At 45.9% G+C, this 17,862-nt stretch overlaps 1 protein-coding gene across 1 annotated transcript in view; it reads right to left on the bottom strand.

Annotated features, from left to right (window-relative positions):
- ABCA4 (ATP binding cassette subfamily A member 4) overlaps nt 1-17,862 on the bottom strand; it is a 110,718-nt gene that overhangs the window by 39,912 nt on the left and 52,944 nt on the right. Inside the window, 2 exon segments of the mRNA XM_064148254.1 lie at nt 32-72; nt 8,185-8,199. Coding sequence (XP_064004324.1) covers nt 32-72; nt 8,185-8,199 — 56 coding nt within the window.

Here is a 17,862-nt window from a genome sequence, read left to right as displayed (position 1 = left end):
AAGTACAATGAGTATAGAAACTCAGAGCTACTCAGGTTGCTTTCTCTCCTTACTATTAATTTCATCTTTGTCCTGGACATCTGCTTGGGGCTTCCCCTGCTCGCCGGGGTCTTTTTCTCGTTTGTGTTTACACTGTTTGTTTTTACCATACTTCTTCCCCTGGTCGTCTCTCTTTTCTTCTGACTTTTCAAGTCCTTCAGATTTATTTGTTCCATTTTTTCCCCCTTCCATGGCCTTCTGATCCAGGTAGCCTTCTGACTCTGGTATTTCTGCATAAACCAAAAGGAACCAACTATTAATAATGACTCACTTTCCTCTCATCTCCGTAAGTGCTTTGAAGAAAAGGAGGTGGTCCTCAGTCTTGGGCTCTCCATCAGCGTTTGTTGGTACTTTACCCAGGTTAGGAAAACAAGGCCATCTGGTTTAAAATCTACTTCACAGTGTCAGGAACAGGTACTTAGGGAAGATGACTGCTTAGGGAAGATTTGACAATTATAAGCTCAGAGTAGAAGATCCTGACTAATATTTGGTATGTGCTTGTGCTAGTTTGAAGCAGGCTAGAATGTTTTGGTGGAAAGAACTAGATTACAGGTTGTAAAAGGAAAACTATGGTGGTGATGTCTGCTTCACTCACAGTCTTGCTGAGATGTATAAAAACATAAGTCAAAACAGATAACACACTTGGCACCACTCTTGCTTGGGCTGCTGGCTGAGATGCATCTCTCTAACCTCACCCTCCATTTTGGGCTAATCCACTTTGTTTTCTAACGCCCTGGCCAAACCTCTATTCTTCCTTGGGACTGGGGTAAGATTGAGAGGGGTAGGGGGAAGGTGAAGGGGTGGTTGAGAGCCCCTCCTGGAGTCTCAGGTTTCTGGGAGGGGAGTTGTGTTTCTGTATTACATTTTATCTTGTATATTTCTGTATATAACTGTATATACTGTAAATAGCTGATTGTATATTTTACTAGCTGTAAACATAAGCTTCACTCATATTTCCAGAGCCAGCTGAGTCTAGTCTGGGTGATTTATAAAGTGGGGGGGGAGGGGGGCGGGGAACACCCAAACCATCACATCTTTTTATTTGGTGCCCAATGTGGGGTAAATTCATTTTGAGTGATTGTTAATTAACTCTGGGAATCAGAATGAAGCTAATGACGAAGCATTTTACTTAGTGGGGGCTATTGTGTGACCTGCCTATTTTCTGTTTTCTTGTTTATAACTGGATCAAAGCCCAAATCAGTTATTTTTTTATATATATATAATTTTTAAGTAGATCAAAGCTAAACTCACAACCATTTTTTGCAGATGGGGGGATTTAATTCTTGGCTATATTGGTTTTAATGTCACTGAGTCTTTTACCACTAACATTACAGGGGTATTCACCAGTAACATCACAGGAAATTGAAGTGTTACTACTTCTGCTTTATTTACAGCCCTCATGAGAGTTATCTTACCTAAAATTCAGGTGGTTGACTCTTATTCTGAATGTTATTCATGTCAGACTGTGGCATTTCTGTCATGTGTGAACCTATGTCTTGTAATTTTGATTTTCATATTAATTCTTGCATTATGTTAGAGAAATTTGACTGTGATGCCTCTAAGAACTAAAAAGAAAGATAAAGGGACAGTGTCGCATAAACAGCCCAGCGATCCAACTCAAAACAAAGATAACTCAGGGGCACAGCAAGGAGCTATCACTACACCTCCTCCCCTAGGTTCTGGGAAAGCTACCAGTGTCCCTGTCGGGAATGATAACATGGCAGGATTCCAAGGAGTACAGGGAAATAATCAAAGCCAAGATGTTCCCTCAATTAATAACACTAATTCAGCCAGTTCAAAACCCCAGGCAGCAGACAAAAAAGACCCTACCTCTAAGGCAGATCTGAACTCACAGGCCTCAGGCCAGACCCCCAGTAATTCAAACCCGCCAGCAGACTTGTCAACGGCTGTCTCTGCGCAGGCCATCTTGGCACCAGTCAAAGCCTGACCTAAGACACCACATTTGACAAAGAGTGTTTCAAAAGAGCACTTAGGAGGGGGGTCCTCTGGTGAGCAAGAGGAGAAGAGGAGATATATAGTCTTCGAGATTTGACAAACATGCTTAGATCCCAGTAATCTGACGAGAGGAGCACTGTGAGATTGGCTGCCAAGAAAAAGGATGGTTCCGATTAGTTTAAAAATGCTCTTAGGAAAGTTCTGTTTCTAGGCCAGGGACAACCAGATCAACAAGAGGAAGAGGAGAAGGATGACATCCAGGATTCCAGCAATCCACTCAGAGAGGTCAGGGAAGTTAGAAAGGAATACTCAAGGGAATCAGGAGAGCCAATCCTAAGCTGGCTGGTGAGATGCCATACTACTGGTTGAAATGCCCTACAGGTAGGAGACAAGTCTGCCAAGCAGCTAGGACCACTTACAAAGGAGAGTGGAGTGGACAAATACCTAGCAAGTCCTCTTGGTAAGGTTAGCTTGTGGACATGCCTCCTGTTGACTGTGGCTATGAGATATACTTCCCGAGATGATCTGCCATGGGTGGCCAAGAAGTGGAACACCAGTGAGCAGGGAATTAAGCTTCTGAAGGAGTTTGCTGTGAAGGAAGTGCTCTATGGAGATCATGGCACACATGAGCCTGATGACATTCCTCTTGGAACAGGTCTCATGAAGAAGCTTATTAAGCTTGTTCCTTCATCCTATGCTAACATCTTGGCTAGCAAGTTTCTGTAAAGAAGTGATAATGGAAGGTCTTTCACTGTTGGTGAATTCACTGACCAGCTCAGGCAGATAGAGGACAGCTTGTCACATTCTGCCCTAGTTTCTGCTATAAACACTATGGCTACAGAGATAAAGGGGATGAAAGACAGCATGAAAGAACAGAAGGAGGCTCTTAAAACCCCCACTTCCAATCTGGTAAGGGATATCATTCCTGCATCATCTGAATGGGTGAATGTTTCTGCAATCAGGAGCAGATGCCCACCTCCTGCGAGGCAATTCCAGCCCAGGAGGAGATAAATTCCCCCTACACATCAGCAATCACGTGCATCACTGTGGATAATTCTCCGTGACCAATATGGTGAGAACATGAACAAATGGGATGGTCAACCTACTTCAGCTCTTTCAAAGAAGGTCAGGGAACTGCAGAGTGGCAGAAACGGAGGCAGCAATGCCAGAAAAGTAGCTGTCACTTCTTCAGCTCCTCAGAGCAACTGCAATTACTCCAACAATTGCAGTTTCTCTCACAACACCAATCATTGTGTACACCCCACATGCCATGTTCAGCATTAGAGGTGACCTGCCTCCAGCCAGGAGGAGGAAAGGGATAGTGGAGAAAACCGACTCTATTGGAATGTATTTATTAGGTAGCCTAGCAGTTCAAAAGTTCAGAAATACAGGGCTTCAGTTGGCACAAGTGCTCAGTGTACTTTATTGCCATCAAATTGCAAAGGGACAGAGTCTATCACTATTTCTGGAATCACTGGTGGATCTCAAGAGCTAACTAACTTACAGGCTGAAATAAGTTTAACTGGTAAAGAGTGGAAGAAACACACTATGGTAAGCGGTTCTGATGTGCCTTGCATTCTGGCAATTGATGTTTTGAGACAAGGTTGTTTCGAAGATCCTATGGGTCACAAATGGGCTTTTGGAATAGCATCTGTAGAGATTGAGGATGGTAAATGTGCTAGTTTGAAGCAAGCTAGAATGTTTTGGTAACAGAACTAGATAAGGGGCAGTGAAATGAAAACAATTGATGTCAACTTCTCTCACAGTCTCGCTGAGAACTCTGGGAAGAAGAAAGACTTTTTTCTCCATTTTGTCTCTCACTCTTGCTTTTGCCTTAGACCTGGTCACATCTCATTAACCCTGCTCCTACTAACCTTGCTCCCTAACCTCTTGGCTGCACCTCTTTTCTTCCTGAGAACTGGGGTAAGGTTGAGAGGGCCGGGGGGAGGTGTTGGGGTGGTTTTGAAAGCCCCTCCTGGGGACTCAGGTTTCTGGGAGGGGAGTTGTGCTTTTGTATTGTTTATCCTTTGTATATTTCTGTATATAATTGTATATAACTGTATATATTGTAAATAGCTGCTTGTAAATTCTGCTAGCTGTAAATAAATTGCTTCATCTATATTCCCAGGGTCCGTCTGAGTTAGCTGGGGCAAATACAAAGTGTGGGGGGGCGGGGTAACCCCCAAACCATCACATTTTTAATTGGCGCCCAACGTGGGGCTAGATATTTCAGTGAGTGGAAATAAGCTCTGGGAATTAAGATGAAGCTAATCAAGCAGCTATTGTACTTGGTGGGGATTGCTGTGTGGCCTGTTTTCTGGTTTTTTGTGTACAATTGGATCAAAGATCAAATTGGTTATTTCTTGCTTCATGTAGTTTTTAAGAAGGCTAAAGTTAAGCTTTCAAACATGTTCTGGAGCTGGGGTGATTTTATTCTTGGTTATGCTGGTTTTAGTGTCACTGAGAATATTACTAGTGATATTACAAGAGTTTTTGTCAATAATGTTACAATCAATCGAGAGTCTGCTTTATCTACTGCTCTCATGAGGGTCATCCAGCCCCAAACTGAAATGCCAAATCCCTGCAAGGATTGCTACTCGAAACAGAGCATGGCATGGTTGCTGGGCATTATACTGGCTCTTGTAGTTTTAAATTTCATATTAATTTTGACATTATTGGTGAAAAATTCAAAACCAGCTTCTGTAAGAGCTAGGAAAAATTCTGTGTCTCAGAAGCAGTCTCTTTCACAGCAAAACAAGGGAACACAGTTATCGGCTTCCCCCTTGCCAGCCTCTGCCCCTCCTTCTCCAAGTGCTGGGAACGCAGCCAGTGTTCCTGCCAATAACGTAAACAATGATAAGGATAACCAAAACAAGCCGCAGAGTTTAGCAGGAGCCTCAGGAGCACAGGCAAATACCCAAAATCAGAATGTTCCTAGCAAAAATGAAAACACGTCAGGGTTGGCAGGCATCCCAGGAGGACAGGCAAATAATCCCACTAATGTTAATAATACTACTAGTGCTGGTAACGCTAGCCCAGTCAGTCCAGATCCTAATGACACCAGCTCAGCCAATTTGAACCCCCGGCCAGCAGACCAGAACCAAAATAAAAACAATGCCACAGAGTCTGTTAAAAGCAAGGCAGATTTGAACTCACAAGCTCCAGGTCAGACCCCCAGTAATACAAATGCTCCAAGTCAGACCCCTAAGGATTCAAACCCTCCAAGTCAGACTCCTAAAGATTCAAATCCTCCAGCAGACACATCCAAGTCTGTTGCTGCTCAGGCCCTTCTGGCACCTGCTAAGGCAAAAGCTAAGACAAAGAGTGGTTCGCAGGAGGATGTAAGACAGGGGACCTCTGGTGATCAGCAGCAAGAGGAGGAGGAGGAGATAGTTAGTCTGCGAGACCTTGTAGATGTGCTGAGACAACAATACTCAAGTGAGAGGAGTGCTGTGAGGTTAGCTGCCAGGAGAGAGGATGGTTCCAATGAGTTTAGGAATGCTATGAGGAAGATTGTGTTAGGCCCAGCACCACCAGAACAACAGGAAGAGGAGGAGGAAGATGACATCCAGGGCTCCAAGGATCCACTCAGAGAGGTCAGGGAAGTTAGGAAGGAATACACAAGGGAATCAGGTGAGCCAATCTTAAGCTGGCTAGTGAGATGCCGTGGCATTGGTGCTAATGCTCTGCAGGTAGGAGACAAGTCTGCCAAGCAGCTGGGACCACTCACTAAGGAGAGTGGAGTGGACAAACACCTGGCAAGTCCTCTTGGTAGGGTTAGCTTGTGGACACGCCTTCTGTTGGCTGTGGCTATGAGATATCCTTCCCGAGATGATTTGCCATGGGCTGCCAAGAAGTGGAACACCGTTGAGCAGGGAATTAAGCTTCTGAAGGAGTTTGCTGTGAAGGAAGTGCTTTATGGAGATCATGGTACTCATGAGCCTGACGATATTCCTTTGGGAACAGGTCTCATGAAGAAGCTGATTAAGCTTGCTCCTTCATCCTATGCTAACATCTTGGCCAGTAAGTTTCTAGCAAGGAGTGATAATGGAAGGTCTTTCACTGTTGGTGAATTCACTGACCAGCTCAGGCAGATAGAGGATAGCTTGTCACATTCTGGTATAATCTGTGCCATAAAGACTATGACTACAGAGCTTAAAGATGGTATTAGAGATGGCATTAAGGAGAGCATGAAAGAACTGAAGGAGGATCTCAAAAATCTGGTAAAGGATACCATTCCTGCATCATCTGAATGGGTGCATGTTTCTGCCGTCAGGAACAGACGCCCACCTCCTGCAAGGCAATTCCAGCCCAGGAGGAGACAAATTCCACCCAGACAGCAGCAATCACGTGCGTCACTGTGGATACTTCTGCGTGACACATACGGTGAGAACATGAACAAATGGGATGGTAAACCTACTTCAGCTCTTTCAAAGAGGGTCAAGGATCTGCAGAGTGGCAGAAACAGAGGCAGCAATGCCAGGAAAGTAGCTGTCACTTTTTCAGCTCCTGAGAGCAACTGCATTTGTTCCAACAGTTGCAGTTCCTCTCACAACAACACCAATCATTGTGTACACCCTACATGCCATGTTCAGCATTAGGGGTGACCTGCCTCCAGCCAGGAGGAGGAAAGGGATAGTGGAGAGAACCGAATCTATTGGAATGTATTCATTAGGTGGCCTGGCAGTTCAAGAGTTCGGAAATACAGGGCTTTAGTTGACACAGGTGCTCAGTGTACTTTATTGCCATCTAGTTGCAAAGGGACAGAGTCCATTTCTATCTTTGGAATCACTGGTGGATCTCAAGAGTTAACTAAGGTACAGGCTGAGATCAGTTTAACTGGTAAAGAGTGGAAGACACATACTATTGTAACTGGTCCTGATGCGCCTTGCATTCTGGGAATTGACTTTTTGAGACAAGGTTGTTTCAAAGATCCTAAGGGTCACAAATGGGCTTTTGGAATAGCATCTGTAGAGATTGAGGATGATAAATTGAAATTGTCTATTAGACCTGAACTTTCTGATGAATCTGCAGTTGTGGGACATCATGACATAGAGGACCTGGAAGTGCCAATTGCAACTCAAACTGTTCATCATAGGCAGTACAGAACTAACCGTGACTCTTTGTTGCCCATTCATCAGCTGATTCGTCAACTGGAGAGTCAGGCTGTCATCGAGAAAGCTCATTCACCTTTCAACAGTCCTATCTGGCCTGTGCGTAAACCTACGGGCGACTGGAGACTGACAGTTGACTTTCGTGCCCTCAACGAGGTGACGCCACCCATGAGTGCAGCTGTGCCAGACATGCTGGAACTCCAGAACGAGCTGGAATCGAAGGAGGCTAAATGGTATGCAACCATAGACATTGCTAATGCTTTCTTCTCTATTCCCATAGCAAAGGAGTGCAGGCCTCAGTTTGCATTCACCTGGAGAGGAATCCAATACCAGTTCAATCGTTTGCCTCAGGGGTGGAAACACAGCTCAACCATCTGTCACTCAGTCATCCATAATGCATTGGAGAAAGGTAAAGCTCCAGAGCACATCCAGTACATCGACGACATCATTGTGTGGGGCCAAACTGCTGAGGAAGTCTTCGAGAAAGGTAACAAAATCATTGACATTCTGTTGCAAGCAGGTTTTGCCATTAAGAGAGACAAGGTCAAAGGACCTGCCAAAGAAATACAGTTTCTGGGAGTGCGGTGGCAGGATGGTCGCCGTTACATTCCTCAGGATGTGATCAACAAAGTCTCCACTATGGCAGTTCCCACCAGTAAGAAAGACACACTTTCTTTTCTTGGTGTGGTGGGATTTTGGAGACTACACATTCCTGGTTTCAGTCAGATTGTCAAACCTCTGCATGATGTGACTCGTAAGAGAAACAATTTCGAGTGGGGACCTGAACAACAAGCAGCCTTTGATCAGATCAAACGAGAAGTAGTCCATGCAGTGGGTTTGGGACCTGTGAGATCTGGTCCAGACATTAAGAATATTCTGTACACGGCTGCCAGTGACAATGGTCCAACTTGGAGTCTTTGGCAGAGAGCTCCAAATGAGACACGTGGTCGTCCACTTGGTTTCTGGGGACGTTGTTACAGAGGTTCAGAGACAAATTACACTGCAACTGAGAAAGAGATTCTAGCAGCCTATGAGGGAGTGAAAGCAGCTTCTGAAGTGATTGGAACTGAGTCACAATTGCTTTTAGCTCCTAGACTGCCAGTTCTTAACTGGATGTTCAAAGGCAAAGGTTCATCACCACATCATGCCACAGATGCAACCTGGTCTAAATGGATGGCTTTGATAACCCAACGAGCACGAATGGGTAATCTTGACCGACCTGGTCTGGTGGAGGTGATCACCAACTGGCCGGAAGGCACAGACTGTTCCAAACCTCCAGAGGAGAAAATAACTCGTGCTGAGGAAGCTCCTCCCTATGGTGATCTCTCTGATCAGGAAAAGAACTATGCTTTGTTCACAGATGGTTCCTGTCGTCTTGTTGGGAACAAGCGAATATGGAAGTCAGCAGTTTGGAGTCCAACCAGGAGAGTTACCGAAACGAAAGATGGAGAAGGAGAATCCAGTCAGTTCGCTGAGGTAAAAGCTGTTCAACTTGCTCTTGATGTGGCTGAACGTGAGAATTGGCCTATCCTTTATCTCTACACCGACTCATGGATGGTAGCCAATGCTCTATGGGGTTGGCTGAAGGACTGGAAGAAGAATGGTTGGCAGAGGAAAGGAAAGCCTATTTGGTGTGCTGATCTATGGCAGGACATTGATGCACGGCTGGAGAAAACTCCAGTGAAGGTGCGGCACGTAGATGCACACATGCCTAAGAGAAGAGCCACTGAGGAACATCAACATAACCAGCAGGCAGACCAAGCTGCTAAGATTGCTCAAGTTGATACCAACTCTGAACTTGACATTGACCTTGATTGGAAACACCGAGGTGAGCTGTTCTTAGCTCGGTGGGCCCATGACTCATCTGGACATCAAGGCAGAGATGGAACATACCGATGGGCTCGTGATAGGTCAATTGACTTGTCCATGGACGCTATCACCCAAGTCATCTATGACTGTGACATTTGTGCTGCTATTAAGCAGGCTAAGCGAATTAAGCCCTTATGGTATGGTGAGAGATGGTCAAAGTACAAGTATGGTGAAGCCTGGCAGATTGACTACATCACTTTACCTCGATCTCGTTCTGGCAAGCAGTATGTGCTAACAATGGTAGAAGCCAGCACTGGATGGTTGGAAACCTATCCAGTTCCACATGCTACTGCTCGTAACACCATTGTTGGTTTGGAGAGACAGATCTTATGGAGACATGGAACTCCAGAAAGAATCGAGTCAGACAATGGTACTCATTTCAAGAACAATCTTGTGAAAAACTGGGCCAAAGAGCATGGTATTGAATGGATCTATCACATACCCTACTATGCACCAGCTTCAGGGAAGATTGAACGCTACAACGGTTTGCTGAAAACCACCCTAAAAGCCATGGGGGGTGGAACTCTGAAAAACTGGGACAAACATTTAGCACAAGCTACATGGTTGGTAAATAGTAGAGGTTCAGTAAACAGAGCAGGACCTGCACAATCAGATTTGGTCCAAACAGTAGACGGTGATAAAGTTCCTGTTGTACATGAGAAGAATCTGTTAGGGAAAACTGTTTGGGTATTTTCTCCTTCGGGCGAAGGGAAACCTGTCCGAGGGGTGGTTTCTGCTGAAGGTCCTGGTCATACGTACTGGGTAATGCAGGGGAATGGTGAAATTCAGTGTATTCCACAGAGAAATTTAACCTTAGCTGAGAGAGTTTAAATTCAGAGTGTTTAATTCAAGCTGTTAGGAGTTTTCTGTTCTAGGTAACATCGTCGCCCAACACTGAGAGAATCTACGATAGAATCTACAGTATGTGAGCACGAACCCAACATCACCTGGGAGTCCCTGTTCTGAGCTTTTGAATCACCTACATCTGATTGAAGTGTGAACTGAACTTGTATATATTGTTTTAGTGTAAATATTGGTTTAGATTAGATTGGATAATTCTCAGCGATACTCTGAGCGAAGTAGACAGGGGTGGATTGTGCTAGTTTGAAGCAAGCTAGAATGTTTTGGTAACAGAACTAGATAAGGGGCAGTGAAATGAAAACAATTGATGTCAACTTCTCTCACAGTCTCGCTGAGAACTCTGGGAAGAAGAAAGACTTTTTTCTCCATTTTGTCTCTCACTCTTGCTTTTGCCTTAGACCTGGTCACATCTCATTAACCCTGCTCCTACTAACCTTGCTCCCTAACCTCTTGGCTGCACCTCTTTTCTTCCTGAGAACTGGGGTAAGGTTGAGAGGGCCGGGGGGAGGTGTTGGGGTGGTTTTGAAAGCCCCTCCTGGGGACTCAGGTTTCTGGGAGGGGAGTTGTGCTTTTGTATTGTTTATCCTTTGTATATTTCTGTATATAACTGTATATAACTGTAAATATTGTAAATAGCTGCTTGTAAATTCTGCTAGCTGTAAATAAATTGCTTCATCTATATTCCCAGGGTCCGTCTGAGTTAGCTGGGGCAAATACAAAGTGTGGGGGGGCGGGGTAACCCCCAAACCATCACAGTAAATTAAAGTTGTCCATTAGACCTGAACTTTCAGATGAATCTGCAGCTGTGGGACGTCATAGCTAGAGGATCTGGAGTTGCCAGTTGCTACTCAAACTGTACACCACAGGCAGTACAGAACTAATCGTGACTCTTTGTTGCCCATTCATCAGCTGATTCGTCAGTTGGAGAGTCAGGCTGTCATCGAGAAAGCTCATTCACCTTTCAACAGTTCCGTCTGGCCTGTGTGCAAGCCTAACAGAGACTGGCGACTGACAGTTGATTTTCGTGCCCTCAATGAGGCAACTCCATCCATGAGCACAGCTGTGCTGGACATGCTGGAACTCCAGTACAAGCTGGAATCAAAGGAGGCTAAACAGTATATTACTATAGACATTGCTAGTGCTTTCTTCTCTATTCCCATAGCAAAGGAGTGCAGGCCTCAGTTTGCATTCACCTGGAGAGGAATCCAGTACCAGATCAACCGTTTGCCTCAGGGGTGGAAACACAGCTCAACAATCTGTCACTCAGTCATCCACAATGCACTGGAGAAAGGTAAAGCTCCAGAGCACATACAATTCATCAACGACATCATTGTGTAGGGCCAAGCTGCTGAGGAAGTCTTCGAGAAAGGTAACAAAATCAATGACATTCTGCTGCAAGCAGGTTTTGCCATTAAGAGAGACAAGGTCAAAGGACCTGCCAGAGAAATTCAGTTTCTGGGAGTGTGGTGGCAGGATGGTCACTGTCACATTCCACAGGATGTGATAAACAAAGTCTCCACCATGGCTATTCCCACCAATAAGAAGGACACTCTATCTTCCTTGGGTGCAGTGGGATTTTGGAGACTACACATTCCTGGTTTCAGTCAAACTGCCAAACATCTGCACAATGTGACTCGTAAGAGAAACAATTTTGAGTGGGGACTTGAACAACAAGCTGCTTTTGATCAGATCAAGCAAGAAGTAGTCCATGCAGTGGGCCTGGGACCTGTGAGATCTGATTCGGACATTAAAAACATTCTGTACACAGCTGCCAGTGACAATGGTCCAACTTGGAGCCTTTGGCAGAGAGCTCCAAATGAGACACGTGGTCGTCCACTTGGTTTCTGGGGTCGTATCTACAGAGGTTCAGAGGCAAATTACACCCCAACAGAGAAAGAGATACTAGCAGCCTATGAAGGAGTGAGAGAAGCTTCCGAAGCAACTGGAACTGAGTCACAATTGCTTTTAGCTCCCAGATTGCCAGTTCTAAACTGGATGTTCAAAGGCAAAGGTTCATCACCGCATCATGCCACAGATGCAACCTGGTCTAATTGGATGGCTTTGATAACCCAACAAGCACAAATGGATAATCTTGATTGACCTGGTCTGGTGGAGGTGATCACCAACTGTCCGGAAGGCACAGACTGTACCAAACCTCCAGAGGAGAAAATAACTCGTGCTGAGGAAGCTCCTCCTTATGGTGATCTCTCTGATCAGGAAAAGAACTATGCTTTGTTCGCAGATGGTTCCTGTTGTCTTGTTGGGAACAAGCGAAGATGGAAGTCAGCTGTCAGGAGTCCGACCAGGAGAGTTACTGAAGTGAGAGATGGCGAAGAAGAATCCAGTCAGTTTGCTGAGGTAAAAGCTGTTCAACTTGCTCTTGATGTGGCTGAACGTGAGAATTGGCCTATCCTTTACCTCTACACCGACTCATGGATGGTAGCAAATGCTCTATGGGGTTGGCTGAAGGACTGGAAGAAGAATGGTTGGCAGAGGAAAGGAAAGCCTATTTGGTGTGCTGATCTATGGCAGGACATTGATGCACGACTGGAGAGAACTCCAGGTAAGGTGCGGCACGTAGATGCACACATGCCTAAGAACAGAGCCACTGAGGAACATCAACATAACCAGAAGGCAGACCAGGCTGCTAAAATTGCTCAAGTTGATACCAACTCTGACCTTGACATCGACCTTGATTGGAAACACCGAGGTGAGCTGTTCTTAGCTCGGTGGGCCCATGACTCATCTGGACATCAAGGCAGAGATGCAACATACCGATGGGCTCGTGATAGGTCAATTGACTTGTCCATGGACGCTATCACCCAAGTCATCTATGACTGTGACATTTGCGCTGCTATTAAGCAGGCTAAGTGAATCAAGCCCTTATGGTATGGTGAGAGATGGTCAAAGTACAAGTATGGTGAAGCCTGGCAAATAGATTACATCACTTTACCTCAATCTCATTCTGGCAAGCAGTATGTGCTGATGATGGTAGAGGCCAGCACTGGATGGCTGGAAACCTATCCAGTTCCACATACTACTGCACGTAACACCATTCTTGGCTTGGAGAGACAGATCATGTGGAGACATGGAACTCCAGAAAGAATTGAGTCAGACAATGGTACTCATTTCAAGAACAATCTTGTGAAAAACTGGGCCAAAGTGCATGGTATTGAATGGATCTATCACATACCCTACTATGCACCAGCTTCAGGGAAGATTGAACGCTACAACGGTTTGCTGAAAACCACCCTAAAAGCCATGGGGGGTACAACTCTGAAAAACTGGTACAAACATTTAGCACAAGCTACCTGGTTGGTAAATAGTAGAGGTTCAGTAAACAGAGCAGGACCTGCACAATCAGATTTGGTCCAAACAGAAGACAGTGATAAAGTTCCTGTTGTACATGAAAAGAATCTGTTAGGGAAAACTGTTTGGGTATTTTCTCCTTCGGGCGAAGGGAAACCTGTCCGAGGGGTGGTGTCTGCTGAAGGTCCTGGTCACATCTACTGGGTAATGCAGGAGAATGGTGAAATTCAGTGTATTCCACAGAGAAATCTAACCTTAGCTGAGAGAGTTTGAATTCAGAGTGTGTAACACAAGCTGTTAGGAGTTTTCTGTTCTAGGTACCATCGGCGTCCAACACTGAGAGAAATCTACAGTACGTGAGCACGAACCCAACGTCACCTGGGAGTCCCTGTTCTGAGCTTTTGAATCACCTACATCTGGATTGAAGTGTGAACTGAGCTTGTATATATTGTTTTATTGTAAATATTGATTTAGATTAGATTGGATAATTCTCAGCGATACTCTGAGCAAAGTAGACAAGGGGTGGATTGTGCTAGTTTGAAGCAAGCTGGAATGTTTTTTTAAAAGAACTAGATAATGGGCAGTGAGAAAGTAAACATGGTTGTGTCTCCTTCCCTCATCAGTCTCGCTGAGAGTTCTGGGAAGAAGAAGGAAAACATTTGATAACATTCTCCATTTTGTCTTTTCATTCTGCCTTTGTCTTCAGACCTAGCCACATCTCCTTAACCCCACTGCCACTAACCTTCCTTCTTAACCTCTTGGCTGCACCTCTATTCTTCCTGGGAACTGGGGTAAGGTTGAGAGGGCAAGGGGAGGTGTTGGGGTGGTTTGAGAACCCCTTCTGGGGACTTAGGTTTCTGGGAGGGGAGTTGTGCTTCTGTATTGTTTATCCTTTGTATATTTCTGCATATAACTGTATATACTGTAAATATCTGCTTGTATATTTGCTGCTGTAAAATAAATAGCTTCATTTATATTCCTGGAGTCCCTTCTGAGTTAGCTGAGGCAATTACAAAGTGTGGGGGGCGGGTAAGAGCCCAAACCATCACAGCTTCAGAGGCCTGAATGAAGTGAGTCCTCCAATCAGCGCAACTGTGTCTGATATGCTGGCACTCCAGTATGAACAGGAAACAAAGGAGGCCAAATGGTATGCCACAACTGACATCACTAATGCCTTTTTCTCCATCCTCATTGCAGAGGAATGTAGGCCTCAGTTTGCCTTCGCTTGGAGAGGAGTCCAGTACCACTGGAACAGACTACCTCAAGGGTGGAAGCACAGTCCTACAATCTGCCACAGCATCATCCAGACTGCACTGGAGAAGGGTGGAGCACCTGAACACCTGCAATTCATTGATGACATCATTGTATGGGGTGAGACAGCAGAAGAGGTCTTTGAAAAGGGTGAGAAGATCATTAATATCCTTTTGGATGCTAGTTTTGCCATTAAGAGGAGCAAAGTGAAAGGGTCTGCCAGAGAGATCCAGTTTCTGGGAGTTCAATGGCAGGATGGCTGATGCCACATCCCTATGGATGTGGTGAATAAAGTGACCATTGTGGTGGAACCCACTAACCAGAAGGAGACACAATCCTTTATGGGGTTTGTGGGCTTTTGGAAAATGCACATTCCCCAGTACAGCCAAATTATGAAACCCCTCTTTGACGCTACAAGAAAGAGAAATAACTTTGAGTGGGGACCTGAACAGCAGGTGGCATTCGACCAGATAAAACCAGAAGTGGTCCATGCCATGGCCTTGGGACCAGTTCAAACAGGCCCAGAGGTTAAGAACATTCTCTACACAGCAGCCGGTGAGAATGGTCCTAGCTGGAGCTTATGGCAGAATGCTCCTGGTGAAACACGAGGCCACCCATTTGGGTTCTGGAGCAAGGCGTACAAAGGCTCAAAGGCCAATTATACTCCCACAGAGAAGGAAATCCTACCTGCCTATGAGGGAGTTAGAGACGCTTCTGAGGTGACTGGAACGGAGTCACCACTCCTTTTAGCTCCCAGGCTTCCAGTCCTGACTTGGATGTTTAAAGGGAAAGGTTCAACTCTGCACCATGCCACAGATGCCACTTGGAGCAACTGGATGGCTCTAATAACTCAGAGAGCTTGGATGAAGACTCTCGAGCGCCCAGGCATTGTGGAGGTCATCACCAACTGTCCAGAAGGCACTGACTTCAGAAAGCCAGCAGAAGAGAAGACAGTGACCCATGCCGAGGAAGCCCACCCATACAGTGACCTTCCTGATGAGGAAAAGGCATCTGCTCTGTTTACAGATGGATTCTGCCATCTTGTAGGCAGCAAGCGGAAATGGAAGGCTGCCATCTGGAACCCTACAGAGTTGCAGAGGCAAGAGACGGAGAAGGCGAATCCAGCCAATATGCTGAGGTAAAAGCCATCCAGCTGGCCCTAGACATTGCAAAATGAGAACAGTGGCCAATGCTATACATCTACACCGACTCATGGATGGTAACAAATGCCTTATGGGGGTGGCTGAAGGAGTGGAAGTGAAATGACTGGCAGAGAAAGGGGAAGCCTATTTGGGCTGCTGACATCTGGCAAGACATTTCTGCACACCTGGACAAGCTACCAGTTAAAATAAGACACATCAGTGCTCACATACCCAAGAGCAGAGCCACTGAAGAGCAACAGCACAGCCACCAAGCTAACTTGGCTGCCCACATCTCCCAAATAGACCTGGACTGGAAACACAAAGGTGAACTGTTCTTAGCTCGGTGGGCTCATGACTCTTCTGGCCACCAAGGAAGAGATGCCACATACCAATAGGCCTGAGACAGGTCCGTGGACATACCCATGGATGCCATAGCTCAGGTTATCCGTAACAGTGACATCAGTGCTGCCATAAAGCAAGCTAAGTGCATGAAGCATTCGTGGTATGGGGGACAGTGGTCAAAGTACAAGTGTGGGGAGGCCTGGCAGATCAATTACATCACTCTGCTTCGGTCTTGCAGTGGCAAGCAGTATGTGTTAACCATGGTAGAGGGAAGCACTGGGTGGCTGGAAACCTACCCAGTACCTCATGCCACTGCCCATAACACCATTTTGGGTCTGCAGAGCCACATTCTGTGGAGACACAGTAGCCCAGAGAGAATAGAGTCAGACAATGGGACCCATTTCAAGAACAGCCTTGTAAGCAACTGGGCAAAAGAGCATGGGATAGAATGGGATTACCACATCCCATACTATCCACAAGTGGCAGGAAAGATTGAGCATCACAATGGCCTGCTGAAAACCACCCTGAAAGCTATGGGAGGTGGAACGCTCGAAAACTGGGAGAAGCACCTTGCAGAAGCCACTTGGCTGGTGAACAGCAGGGGATCAGTCAACAGAGCTGGTCCTGCTCAGTCTGCCCTACTGCCCATAGTTGAGGGAGATGGAGTTCCTGTAGTCTGTGAAAGGAATCTACTGGGGAAAACTGTAGTTACACCCTCACCACCACACCTTCAATAGAATCCACACCACCCAAGCAGCTATCCAGAGAAGTCCTACAGCATCACATCACAACACGGCTTCCAACAGAACCTACACCACACAAGCAGCAATCCAGAGGAGTTCTACAGAATCGCATCGCAATGAGGTGTCCAACAGAACCCCTCACCTGACTCTTCACTGATGCCCTGCAGTGAAACACTGTTCCCGATTTCCCTCCAGCGGATGTCTACAGCCATCTCATCTACACCTGTTTCCCTGATGCCATACACCAAGAGACTGTTCCTGATGTTTTTCTTCACAGAGGGAAATGACTCTTTCCAGAGTTCCAACAAGAACTGTTCCTGTTTCACTGACTCTCCTTCCACGTTCCTGTCCAGCTCACATCTCCCCTCAGCAACCAGACCAGAGAAGCACATCACCTTGGGATACGGATGGGGACCAAGAAGGATTTTAAGAACTCTTAATCCATGGACACTTTTTTTCCTATCCTGGGAGAAGAAGACTGTTCGTAGGAAGGTGGAAGTGGTCTAACCAAGGGGTGGATTGTATAGCGTTAACACTCCAGGGGGAGTAACCCTGAACCTGACCCTAGGAGTCTTGACCCCTCCCCAGGGGTGGGTCACACCTCTAGGTGATGGTTAGCCCACTCCCCCCCACTTCCTGTCCAATAAAGGAGGGGGGCTGCCTCTCTCTCTCTCTCTCCACACACCTCACTCTACACATCTCTGCCTGCATACCAGCCATACTATGTGGCAGACACAAGGCAGACAAAGCCACCATCACACAACTTGGGTTGTATTTATACCTTTGGTATTTTGCTATTTTTCCCTTCCCTATCCTTTGTAAACTTCCCTACCTCCAATACCTTTCTAAGTTATTGTTAAACTTTTCCTTTTAACTTCCAAATCGAGTGAGATTGATTTATTCGGGTGTGTTTACCTCTCTCTCTCCCTATATCTAATCCCTTCCTTTGGGAAAGAAGGGGGAAGAGGGGAGGGCAGTCTACAAATTGTTATTGGGTCTGTCAAATTTGTGGGAGTCTCTGGGAATTTGAATTAGAACCCAAGACAATGCCACATACCAATGGGCCCGAGACAGGTCCGTGGACATACCCGTGGATGCCATAGCTCAGGTTATCCATAACAGTGACATCTGTGCTGCCATAAAGCAAGCTAAGTGCATGAAGCCTTTGTGGTATGGGGGATGATGGTCAAAGTACAAGTATGGGGAGGCCTGACAGATCAATTACATCACTCTGCT

The sequence above is a fragment of the Pogoniulus pusillus genome, chromosome 8, assembly GCF_015220805.1.
Source record: "Pogoniulus pusillus isolate bPogPus1 chromosome 8, bPogPus1.pri, whole genome shotgun sequence".
NCBI lineage: Eukaryota > Metazoa > Chordata > Aves > Piciformes > Lybiidae > Pogoniulus > Pogoniulus pusillus.
This window is presented reverse-complemented; position numbering and strand designations above follow the sequence as displayed.